The 12933-nt window shown below is 50.1% G+C and overlaps 1 protein-coding gene across 1 annotated transcript; it reads right to left on the bottom strand.

The window, feature by feature from the left end:
• Positions 1 to 682: 682 nt before the first annotated feature.
• MCEE (methylmalonyl-CoA epimerase) lies at positions 683 to 12560 on the bottom strand. Its single transcript, XM_045825034.1, has 3 exons — positions 12436 to 12560; positions 5923 to 6260; positions 683 to 1110 (listed from the first exon to the last, which is right to left on the bottom strand). Exons 1-3 carry the CDS (start codon positions 12488 to 12490, stop codon positions 958 to 960), a joined length of 546 nt encoding a protein of 181 aa, XP_045680990.1. The 5' UTR covers positions 12491 to 12560; the 3' UTR covers positions 683 to 957.
• Between the last annotated feature and the right edge of the window lie 373 nt (positions 12561 to 12933).

Below are 12933 nucleotides of genomic sequence, written 5' to 3' on the forward strand. Positions count from 1 at the left end.
AGCACAGACACACCTACTCACCCACTCGACATCCAGCCACCCGTGAATTTCAGATGTTAACCATTGTCCCACGCGCTGTGCATCCTACACACCCATCCATCCGCGATTCTTCAGACTCATCCGATACTTGTTCCTACCGTATGTGAAAGTCTCACCGAAGACCCGAGGGGCCTCTAGGCCCGTCCTGTGAGAGCTACATTCCTTTCCCTTTTCTTTTCAGCTCATGCACGTGTTTTTGTGGGTATTTACATTTATTTCCCGAAGTCGCTTTCCCAGCCGGACCATAAGCTCCTCAGCAATGGGTTCTATTTACTCTGAACATTCCTTCGGGACCGGTTGTGTTCTGGCACCTGAATGAGAGCTAACTCTACGAGGTCACTGCCTCTCCGTGTCTGCTGCCTTAAAAAAGAGTTCCGCTCTCTATGCAACCCACAGATCACGCGGCAGATCCCCCACGGCACTTCCTATTTGTGCGTCTCGTGCTTTGCAGCCCGCACGCATGCCCTGCGGAACATGTGAACACGATTGTTCCAGAACAGCAAAGCTTTTGCGACCCTAATCCTCTCTGGGTGCCCATCTCGCCTCATTCCCTCACTCTCTCTCTCTCCCTCCCTCTCTCTCTCACATGCACACACACACACATATACCCTTTCACACCGCCAATGTTCTGTCCATAATTGTCCCATTTCAGAAGAAAAATAATTTATTACTATGAACATAATTTTTAGCAGTATTCCCCAGGTATTAAGTGATCAAAAGTTTCTCCAAATCGGGAGATAGCCCAAAGTGATTAACAGATATCCATGTGGATATGTGGGTGGACATATAAATAATTTTCTGAACCCCTTTCTGTGACTCAGTTTTAACTATGAAGTAACAGAGAAGTGAAGGACGCCACGCCGACTGCGCGCTGATCACACCCCCGAGGCCGGGGGGCTCAGCCCCTGCAGGTGCAGGTCAGGCCTGCTCCAGTTCCACGAGGACTCCCCCACAGTCCTTAGGGTGCAGGAAAATCACCGGTTTTCCGTGCGCTCCTATTTGGGTCCCTTCACTTAGGCTCCGGATCTTCTTCTCCTTCAAATCCGCCACGGCCGCATTGATGTTGTCCACCTTGAGAGAAGGGAGGGGAGAAGAACACGCTGGAGATCACAAAGGCAGGGAGTGGCAGCGGCACGAGACTCAGCAGGAGCCGCGCAAGGTCCGGTGCCTCGTCTCCTCCGCCCCCAGGGGAGCCGCTCTTAAACCGTCACCAGAGTAAGAGAAGGAGAAGCTGTCGCTCAGTTTTCCTAGGTGAGCACCCGCGGTGTGGAAGCATCTTCACCGCCCGCAGACATGCCTCCTTACAGCCTGAATACCACATGCTACGTTCTGTGATGTTTCCTTCCGTGGGTACGATCAGTGACACTGTGCACATTGGTTTTTCCCGAGAGCCTGGGCTCCCCACCAGTAACAGGGAGGGGGGCCTGCCGTATAAATGGGCAGGAGATTAAAAGGAGATAAATAAGTTTACAGTAGGCACTCAAAGAATGTCTGTGTGTCCCCGACCCCCAGACCTCCCACCTGTCAAACTACCTGGTTGGTACTTTTAAAATTAAAACTTCATTTACATGCAAATCACTAGCAAGCTATAACCAAAATGTGGTTTTCCATTCTAAAAAATCCAAACATGTCTAATTTTGCAACTGTCTTCTAAATCATTTGTTTTCTTCATGTTTATTGGTGGCCTAGGAAAGCAGCAAATGTGTCTTTGTATTGCAGTGGGAGAATGACGCCCCTCTGCCTTGGGAAACCGCCCTCTGAGCTGGGAGCCCCGCTGGACGGGACAGAGGGAAACACGAAGAGAGAGCCGTGCTCCAGGGCAGCCGCAGATCACCCTGGAGTGCAGTGACCTCACAGCACTCCAAACAGTCACACCCAATACACACATTTAACAAATGCCCATATTGGTACAGTCTTAGTTCAAAGAACCAAGGACTGGATATATCCTGGATTCTAAAACTGGGCAAAAAACCGATGAGGACACGAAATGTTACTGTAAACCAACTATGATTTCTTCAAACAACATTTTTCTGCTTGCATGTTCTGCTGAGCCCTGACCGTCCGGTGAGCAGGGTCCCCTCCTGCCGCCGTGAGACGGCTGTCTGTCCCCGTCTTTCCGGAGCAGTGGGGTTTCTCCCGACCGTGCACCTCTCTGCACCGCGAGATAATGACTTTGACTCTGTGGACGGGGGCCTCTTTCTCCACTTTCCCGGAGTCAGTCCGGATTCAGTCTTCCCACTTGAAAAGAATTTTTAAATCACGCCGGGCATGAACATTTAAACAGACAAGGAGAGGTAAGTAACCCTTGACCGCCACTGACCATCATTCTCCTCTCCAGGGGTCGTGACCACTGTACTCAGTTTGACCTGCGTTCTTCCAAATCTTAAATTTTCCTCTGCTTTCCTTTTTCCTGGTAATAAAATGCCTTTTCATGTACAAAACCATGTTAGCAGGAGATGGACATCGCCAAGTTTTTCTTCAGTTAATAACACAGAAAGTGTCAACCTTTATCACACTGCCTGTGTTTTCTGCTTTGTTCTCTGGAAACGCTATCTTTCTCGAAAAGCCCCACACCTGGGAACTGGGGGTACACAGACGCCTCGTGGAGCTTAGCCCTTCCCTAGGGTTCACTGTGAAGCCGAAAAGAGAATGGAATTTTTTTGGAAAGTAGAGTGTTCTGCCTTTCTGACTGAAGAACGGCCGTCTCCCAGCACGCGGGAGATAAGCCGCCTCGCTGGCCTTCTACCTTGGAGTTACGTAACTCTCCCTTCTCGGGGAACATATGCTCAGTGAGGAAAGATCCATAACACACACAAGAGCATGAACAAGAACGTGAGTCACCTGTTACGTGACTGCCCAGAAAATAAAACTGTGACAACTGCTGCCGTTTCTCCACTCTTTTTCTCTCTCATTTCTGAAATACCGTTTCCATCACGCGCTCGCCCCCAGCAGCCTGGCACAGCACGGGTCACTGCAAGATGAAATCCGACTTCCTCTCTGCACTTGCAGCCCGTTTCTCTGGCACCAGGAGCTGCCTCCTTCGATAAACCTCCCTTGGTGCAGCCCCACCCCACCCCTGTGGCGCACGCGTGTGCACACACACACACGCACACTCCCTGGCACAGGCTCCCACGCTCCACCTGTCCCCCCTGCCCGTACACGGATGACCCCTCCCTCAGCGAGCTTGGGCTCCAACTGCCTGCACTGGGCAGGCCCCCATGCGGATGCCTCCTCACGGACACCCCACGCCTGGCCGCCTCGGGGGTAAAGCCCGCCAACTGGCCAGCCCGCCCTGCTCAGACTCTGATGCTCTGCACTGGCCGGCCGACTGGCCGGCCTTCCCCAGGGCCAGCAGCGAGAGCGTGTGGAAGCCCTGCGCCCCCACCCGAGAGCCAACAGCCCTCGAGGGGCTCCCCCAGCTCTCCCCTGCAGCGTGCACAGGCCTGGGCTCTGCCCTCCCTGAGTCTTCCGGTGGGAACTGTGTGGGAAGGACGGGGAGGGGAGGGGAGGGGGCGAGGCCGCAGCCACTTTTCACAGTGTGCACTTTCCCGTTTCTCTGGCAACCAGGGAGCGGTGTCTGGCAGAACCGGTGGGTACACGAATCTTCCCGTCAGTTTTACTGGCCTTCCATTCCCTGTGTTCAAACCTGCATCGTTAGGATGCTGACCTTGGGCGCCTCGCAGGCTTCGTTTCGGTCCGTCACCTCTCACCCTTCGCGGGAACGCAGGGCGTGAGGGCGCACACGTCCCCTGGACGCTCGGCGGGACACGCAGGGCCTGAGGGCACAAGTGCGGCAGGACTGGACGCTGTCCTCTCCGCAGCTACCCATCCCCAGCGCCCACGGCAGCCGGCCGGCAGCCCCGGGCACCGGGAGCTACGACGGCAGGGCTGCCCGGCGGCTGGGACAGCTCGTTCTCAGACCGAGGGCATAACAGTAAAATCTACCTGAACTCCTGGGGGAGCCACTCGGCTGTCTACAGGCAACGGAGGACAATGATGGGCAGTGACATGCAGACGTGGCCACTGACCACCCACTCCACGCCTCCTCCTGGGGCCCGCCTCCACTTCACACCGATACACACTTTCGTCTCCCCCAGGCTCTCTTCCCCAACTCGCTGCACACTACTGAACTTGCACCGCTCTCAACTTGAGTGAACTTCTAACTCGCATCGGCTCCTTTGAAGGCCTGGGCTCTGATGTCGGACGCAGACAGTGCCGTGCAGGACACGGAGGAGTGGATTCAAAGGCTGGGGACCTGCTTGTCACCCTGGGGGGTCTCAGACAAACACTCGGGTCCAATGCGATAAAGACTTGCAGCCAGAATTCACCTCCTAAGGAAGGGATGAAGGTTCGACATGGGGCCTCGCTAGCTCCCCTGCCTAACGTCTCACGGGTCCCCCGGCCCAGGTTTGAAACTCAGCTCACACAACGCTAACCGTCTGGCATCGTGGCTAACAGTGTGTGGACCCTGGGATCAGAACGACTCTGGGCCTGAACCCCAGCCTCGGCACTCCCTGCTGAGGGGACCCTGGGCAAGATGCTCTGTGTCGCAACTCCCTCGCCTGCCACATGGGGAGAGCGGTGCCCTCACATGGTGGCTCAGAGAGTCGGGAAAACACCACACCAGAGGGCCCGACGGTGGCCCTCATAACAACTCGGTGCCTTCCCACACGCTCGTCCTGCCACCTGGCAGCGCGTCCTCCTCCTGCCCACCTGGGGGACTCCTGAACAGATGCCTCCCCACCTCCTCAGCCTGCCGGCAGCAACCCATCTTTCCCTCGTTGGTGCGACAGAGGAGACACGCATCTTAATCCTGCTTGTCGAGGGGCACTGAGCGAGGCCCTCCTCCCTGTGGGCAGGGCCCCTGTCCCATTCATCGCCAAGCCCAAGGGCACGGTCAAGGACACACACAGTGTGGGCTCTCAGATCTGTCTGCAATGTGGACTACGAAAATCCTAGAATCCAACACTCCTCTCGTCTGGATTAGGAATGAAGCTAACCATGAACTGTGTCCTTCGTCCCATCCAAAGAATTTAAATTAAAGCATAATTGCTACAGCTGATACTCTGTTCCGAAAGGCAGCTATCTGGACGTGAACATCTACAGATAAAGGCTCTCTGATGAGAAAGTGCTTGTCAAACATTTCACGTTTTCTCCAGGAATCGTTGGCAGATGCAAGGGTCAGTAACGGAAAATGTGTTGCCTTTGTAGTAAGAAACAAGCTAATGGAATTTTAAGGGTGGAAAATAATTTCACAAATATTTAGCATGTATAGGGGAATTCTTACTTTATAAAAGCCCTTTTAGTTGCTTCTCCTAATTGCCTTGTGAAAGTAAAAGCAGTTGTGTTTCCGTTATACTGGGGGTTGTACACAACGAACAAATACTACAGTCAAAACTCAGATGTATTTCGGCCAACTTTGGTGCCTGTGGAATCCAGATCCCATAAACTACATTATTATTATTTGCAGTTGTCTAGAGGAAAAGAGAATACATATCTGTGAATCCATCTCTGAGTAGGACCAATAGTAACTGTTCCCCTTAAAGAACTTAATACAAGTTTCAGCCCTGGCTGGTGTGGCTCAGTGGATTGAGCATGGGCCTGCAAACCAAAGGGTCACTGGTTCAATTCCCAATCAGGGTACATGCCTGGGTTGTGATCCCCAGTAGGGGGCGAGTGAGAGGCAACCACACACTGATGTTTCTCTCCCTCTCTTTCTCCCTCCCTTCCCCCTTCTAAAAATAAATAAAACCTAAAAAAACACTTTAAAACAGAAGCACTTAATACGAGTTTCTGATGATGTCAACTATATATAATCTCAAAAAATTAGACATTTTGTGAACAAGAAATTAAAAGCAGCAAGCATTCAAGTAAAGGAAATACCTCGATGCAGACGTGATGCATGCCTCCAGCCTTGTTCTTCTGCAGAAACCCCGAGATCGGACTGTCACTTCCCAGTGGATGGAGCAGCTCCATCTTGGTGTTTCCGAGGTTGACAAAAACCACGGACACTCGGTGGTCGGGCAGAGGGACTGCCTCGCTGACCTGGGCCCCCAGAACGTCCCGGTAAAAGGCCCTGGCCTTCTCCAGGTCGGGCACGGCTATGGCCACGTGATTCAGTCGCCCCAGGCTCCACACTGCACGCGCCACCTGAGGTGGGGACTTCAGGGTGGACAGAGCCCGGACCACTGGAACTGGAGCCTGGAGTCTGGCGAAAAGCGCTGAAAAACAGAGCGGTCATTGAGATCCTTCTTTTTGAGATGAATGCACTTCTGAAAGTGTTTTGTTAATGACATAAATAATCAACGTCGACATCATTTACATACCTAGTGTTTTCAATGACTGAAATTAGATCAGGGGAGATAAATGGCCAAACTGTAAAATTACTCACTCTGTTCTGAAATAACTGTCTGAAATTAAAAAGCTAATTCTGAGCTATTTAGATTCAGAACAAAGAATGTCATTTTTCATAACAGCTTATATTTACTGAGAACACGTAAGGGGTAGCTGCTATTACTGAGGATTATTTGCTATTCCATGCACTTCACAAAGGGTAAGTTAGAACATGATAGTGAAGTAGCACATTTACTGATGAGAACAAGCAATTTTCCTCCCCATCTATATGACCGATCCTTTGTGTTACCACCTGCAGTAAGTTCATTAAAGCCGTGAACTTACAGTACTTCTCACTGTGCATTTTACTGGAATGACTATCAACCCGGCAAAGTATCTCACTGTTGGGGGGAAAGATGCAAAGATCAAGAGGGTCGTTAAACCAATGAGACTTTCCGCTGACACCAGATTTTTAAAAATTATTTTTTTATAATCTTGAAGGATTAGAAGCTGAACCACTTCTGAATGCAAAGAAACCTCTTTCATTGGGAAACTGAAGAGGCCTACTATGTGTTCTCTGTTTTATAACTCCATTTCCTCTGTCCCTAAACTCTGGACTTCAGGAGCCAGATTCACCCGGAATGAAAGTTATATGCATGTACAACGTCTGAATACAGCCTTGCATCATTTGATAAAAAAGTAAGAAATAGCAAACTGAAGAACACATTTTAAATCATAGATTTTTAGCTGTTAATGCAAAACAGTTTAAACAGTACCTAGTACCATGGTGCTTCAGACGACAAAAAATTAATTCCCCCTTACTGAGATTTTTTATAACAAGGAAACCGAAGTGACACTACTCGATTTTAGTTGAGGCCGTAAACCCTGTTGGGAGAGGCTGTCCCACGCACACAGTCTCTGACCCCCACTAAGGCACACAGGACGGACCCAAGGCCTCCAGAGCGTCCTTACAGAGACGTGCAGCCCACCCAGCCGCGCCAGGCCCACCACCTGGTGCTGGGAACATTGCTTCCTCTTTCAGCCTCCATGAATACCCCTTTGTCTCTGCAGACAGCGTGGCATCCTACGGCCAACCCACTGCTACATCTGTCTTCCGAGGGGAGGGGACAAGGCTCTTTCTGCTATGGGGCGAGATGGGGGCATGCAAACTGTCCTGTGCTCACCACTGACAAAGCACTGCTGGCCACGGGGACTGACGCCCGCCACTGGAGTTGCTCCTGCTCTGTGAGTGGAGTGGACCCCACACGGGGCTAGGAGACTCGATACCCAGGTACAATGGACATTGGTTTAGGGCTGTCCCCTGGGATTGATACCTGGCGCGGGGTGCTCTGCTCGACGAACCTGGCGCGCCGTAAGTCGGTAGAAGGCGGAAGCCAGCCTGGCATGGTCTTCTGCCAGGCTCCAGCCTGTATGATTGATTACTGAACAATCTAAAGGTTCCCATGATCGGTAGGCAAGCACAGACCTCTTCTGTGAACTCCCTGCATTATCACGAAATTCAAGTGTATTCCAACCCAGTACACACACATAATTGTACAACTGGAAGTGAACTTGATAAAAAGAATACCTAGTCTTCACTAGAGGTGATGTGCTCTCATATTTTCTATTCCACTGTATTTTATTTCGGTTGTAAAATACAGATACTACCTACTAAACCTCTACCTTGCTGGTCTGTTGTGACAATGAGACATTTGGTATAAAATAAAGCACAGTGCCAGGCATACAACAGGTGCACAATAAATTCAGTCCCTCTTATTGTTCATGACATACAATGTCTGTTTGCTAGTTGAGGGGCACGCAAGGTTATCTGTGGAGACCAAGAAACTCTCTCAAAGTCATGGAGGTAGAGAACTTTCAAAATGTGAACCACCGGCAAAATCACTGCTCTAACTGCCTATCCCTTCTCTCCCTGCGCCTCTCCTCTGTGCACCAGCTGCAATGGAAGCTCAGCACGGAATGCATTTGTATTAAAAAACTGTGCATTTAGAGTAACATGTGCATTAATCAGTCATCTGCTCTGTAAAATTCGGAGGGTAAGTCAAATACTGACTCGGTATTTCTGAACGCTCCTCCCGTGTTATCGCTGCAGACTCGGGGCAGCTGGGGGGGCCCCAGGCAGGTGTCTGTTATCAGCACTGGGGCACACAGAAATGTCGGAGGGACGGACGAGATGTCCAAGTGAAGGGGACGCTTTATACACAGCACCAGTTCGCTCTAGGGACATTCAAAAACTGGAAGCCTCGCTGCCGTCTGACTTTCTCCAAAACTCCCTTATCATTTGGAGATGGAGAAGAAGAAGCAGTTTCCTGGAATGACTGGGTTTTTTTTTCCTTTTAACAGAACATGAAATCTTCGTAATAGGTTAGGAAAATAAATAGTACCTTTATATTATGTAAAAGTCAAGACTATAGCTGTAGAGGTTTATTTTATCTCTAGAAATGTAAACTAGTTTGAGAAAGGAAATATCCCTCTATTGGTTTTATTTGGTTCCTAAAGCCTATGTTCTAGGAAGAGGATGAAAATAAATAGTGATGCTGGTGAGAATTCAGTCATTCAGCTTCTTTAAAATGAAGGGTTAGGGGTACAAAAATGGCCCAAAAGTACACAATGGATACTCAGCGTCATTGGCCACTAGGGAAAAACAAATCAAAATCACAACGAGGTACCACTTCACACCCACAAAAAAGGTGTTGATGAGGATGTGGAGAAACCGGAACCCTTGTGCATTGCTGGTAAGGATGTAAAATACTAGGGTGGGCATGGAGCAGGTGGGCAATTCCTCAAACAGTGAAATACAGAATGACTGTATGTCCCAGAAATTCCACTCCCAGCCATCCAAGTTCACTGGTAACAGGGACTCAAACAAAAACTTGTACGTAAATATTCACAGCAGCGCTACTCCCGAGAACCAATGGGATGTTACTCATTCTGTACAATGTAATACGATCCAAACAACGGATATGCAGCGCTGATACTCGCTGTAGCGTGGGTGAACCTTGAGAACATTATTCTAAGTGACAGAAGCTGGACAGAAAGGGTCATCCGTTGTTTGACCCCACTTATATGCCATGTCCAGACCAGGTGACTCCATGGAGACCAAGAAGCAAGTCGGGGGCTGCCGAGGGCTGGAGGGAGGGAGGACTGGGGAATGACTGCGGCTTTGGGGTGGGATTTCCCCAGGTGCTGATGAAAATATCTTGGAACTAAATAAATGTGACGGTTGTATGACACAGCGAATGGGACAAACGCTGCTAAATTGTACATTTTAAAATGGTTATTTTTCACACTATGTGTGCATACCCTTTAAGAAAATCGTGATAAAAGCCTGTGGGTGAAGGGTAAAATCCCGAATAAAAGTCTTTCTAAAAATATACATACACAATGCTTCTCTGACGTTCCAATGATTACTTCCACGTTCACCCTCAGGTTCTGTGGGTAAGTACCTATGGGTAGGGACGTGGGCTCTGGCGCTAGGCCGCCCCGGTGCAGATCTCGGCCCCACTGTTAGCGGTGTGACACGGGCCGGTCATTGACCCTTTTTGCGCCTTCGTCTTCTCATATGGGAAGACAATGCCCACCTCCCAGCACTGACGTTAGACTGAAACGAATACATGTGAAGGGTTTAGAAAAGAGCCTGGTGCACACATAGTGCAGGATAAACTCCAAGGCTTATCATTAGCACTTTTAGAAAGGTTGCACAGTAACTCCTTTATAAATGGAAGTTTCTCACATTGTATCTTGTAAAGGAAAAGCTGACTATGCACCTACCCTGTACGTGGTGGTACACTTAAGACAAACATCCCATTCAACAGCCAAGCGCTGCCTGCGTTTGGCCCCAGGAGCGCTGCTGTATTCACCACAGCGTTTCATCGCTCCACAATTTGCTGCCCTTTATGCCGAGAGTACTCCCCTTGCACTCTGGAGAATGGTACTGTGGGGGCTCTGATCTGGGGCCTACTGGGTGATATTTCTATATTCAGCAACTACCTTCCTCCAGGTGGAGGTGGGGGGCATTACAAGCCCAGGGTTCTTTGTGCATTTCGATACAAGAATACTGACTTATAATTTTTCCAAGTTACAATTACTTGTTTATAGTCACTCCCTTACACCACCCAGGACTATTGTGTTGACTTGGCAACTCCTTTTAGTATCCTGTAAGAGTGGAAACTGTATGTGTAACAATTTTGCCTTCCAAAACCTATAAACTGGCTGTCTTCCCCAACGCAGACATGCCTCCGCCTCTCTCCTGCTAGAATCCAGAATCCGTGGGGGACAGAACCCTCCGGCCTGACCTCTCCCTGATTTGATCTCATCTTCCTAGTGGAGACCCATGGACTAGTTTCAGTGTTAGTTATGCAACATACTTCTATGCAATCTTGCCTAAGGCTGCAATCTTGCCCAAGCAACCTATAAAATCACAAATTCTAAAGTAAGAGTGGATCACGAGGCAGCCCAGCTCTGCCCATGAGTCCTTACGGCATAAAATAGTAGCAATAGTCTAGTGAGCCCTTTAATCATCTCAATAACTCTACAAATCAGATAGCAGTATTCTTCCCATTTAGAGGCCAGGGAAATAGGCCTGATTAAGTAATTTGCTTCAAACGCACACTAGGTGGCAAAGCTGGGCCTCAAGCCCTGGTCTGTCTGACATGGATGGAAGTTCATGTTATTAAACCATTATGTTTAATTTCCTCATCCCTCTGATACTGTTCACCATTCTTTTGATCCTCAATTTTGAATATCGTTTGTTCTCTGAGCAATATCTACTTGTTAAGTAAGAGATGGCTTTTGAGAGATAATGAGATGACTCTTTTATGAGTTTTTTGTTATTTGATTTTTGCAAAGAGCTGCTCTTTTTTTCCTTGCAAAGGTGTAAGATCAGATACTGACTTGTACTTTACCAAGGAGAGGAGAGAGGGTCCAGGAGGGCATGTTATTAGCAGAACTTGAGTATCACTTGTTAATCTGACATTCACTTGAATAAGCTGTCCTCACAGTTGTTATTGTATTTTTTCATGTAGACATATCACCTCCTTAAACAGATAACGTGATGAGGCTATTCTCCCACACTCCTCTGTAGGTGGCCCACCACTTCGCCCTGGCCACTAGTGATCAATAAACGACCAGACTTCAGAGGGTGCGCAGAGCGGTAAGTTTCAGAAGTGGCGTGCAGAGAGGAATCTGACCTTCTTAAAGGTTCACCCCCACAAACACGTTCTGAAGGCACTGAGTGGAAGGGTTTACTGCAAACGTTCAGGAGTAACTCAGAGACACTACCTCTTGGCGCTATCCTTCCTAACAGGGAATTCCAGATGAAGAGAAAGAGCTGCCCTCTCCTCTAATGAGGAAAAGAAAAAGCGGGAACGGGGAGAAAGGGGTGGGCTGCAGAGTCAGAAAACCTGAGTTTCTGTCATCACTGATTCTAGGCGGCCTTGTTATTTGATTTTTTTAATGGAGATGTGGATAACTCAAGGAAGCTAACAAATGTGTCTGCTTTGATCTTTCCTGCTCACATACAAGAAAATAACTATATTAGCGCAGGTGGGGAGAACACGCGCCTCTTTCCACAACTGACCTTCAAGTGCTCCCAGCGGGTGGTGGAAATGCTTGGAGTTCAGCTTACATTTTTTACGGGACTGGCCCTTCCTTTTGGTTTCTCCCGTTTCTTATGGTGCGCCAAAAAAGAAACTCACTGTCCCTCTGCCATTCACTTCTGTCCCAGCCACGGGGCTGTACCCATGGGCAGATTCCCTAGCCTCTCCGGGACTTCATAGAAAAAGGGACAACCTCAATTGCACACCCTTCCCAGGGTGGCTGTGAGACTCCCAGAGAACTAGGACCCCCACCGCCCACCCCGCTAACCTGAGGCGTTCCCGGGAGATACTTCTGTCTACAGGTGCTGACAGCAGCCACGGAGCACGTCTCCAGGGGAAGAGCGCAGTACACCGAGGCGCTCCGGCCACCCCCCAACTCCTGCAGCCCCGGGCCTTCTGTCCCCTGCGCCCCACCCCACGGCGAGCCCCGAGGGCGCGGGGTATTCACCTCCTACGCTCGCAGACGCCACCACCACTGTGGCCACCTTCAGCACGCGCGCCATCTTGGGAAGCGGCAGGCTAAATCCCGACGTGGGTCCTGACCGGCCAGGAGCTCGGCCGAGGGGCGGGGCAACGTAGCCGGAGGCGGAGTTGAGAGGCGGAGGGGCGGGGCATAGGAGACCGGGGGGTGTGGCGGGTGTTGCAGGGTTCTGACCGGTGTTGGGGGCGGGCTCGCTGTTCCCAGTACTGAATCTTAATGCATCTAAAGCAGGCACTTAAAAGGAGGACTCGTCACGCACTGTGGGCTCTTCTGGAATACAAAATAGAATGTTTGGAGAAAGTTCCGAAGACACACGAGCTGACCAATCGTTTTCAGCTTCGCGCTCCACCCCCTGTGCAAGCCTCTGAAGGTCCTCGCGCTATCATTGGCTCAGGCTGGGGGCGGGCCCGGAACAAGTGCGTCGCGTTACTTTCGCTTCTGAGCTCTTGGGTGCGGGAGGCGCAT

This window comes from Phyllostomus hastatus, unplaced genomic scaffold, assembly GCF_019186645.2.
Source record: "Phyllostomus hastatus isolate PE091 unplaced genomic scaffold, TTU_PhHast_1.1 phas_scaffold_555, whole genome shotgun sequence".
NCBI classification, from domain to species: Eukaryota; Metazoa; Chordata; class Mammalia; order Chiroptera; family Phyllostomidae; genus Phyllostomus; species Phyllostomus hastatus.

Bases quoted from the DNA above. Each gene is read 5' to 3' on its own strand.
- MCEE (XM_045825034.1), bottom strand. From the start codon at position 12,490: ATGGCGCGCGTGCTGAAGGTGGCCACAGTGGTGGTGGCGTCTGCGAGC. The intron at 6,261-12,435 runs GTGAATACCCCG...TCTGTTTTTCAG, and splicing joins GGCGTCTGCGAGCGTAGGAG to CGCTTTTCGCCAGACTCCAG. The intron at 1,111-5,922 runs GTATTTCCTTTA...CCTTCTCTCAAG, and splicing joins TGCATCACGTCTGCATCGAG to GTGGACAACATCAATGCGGC.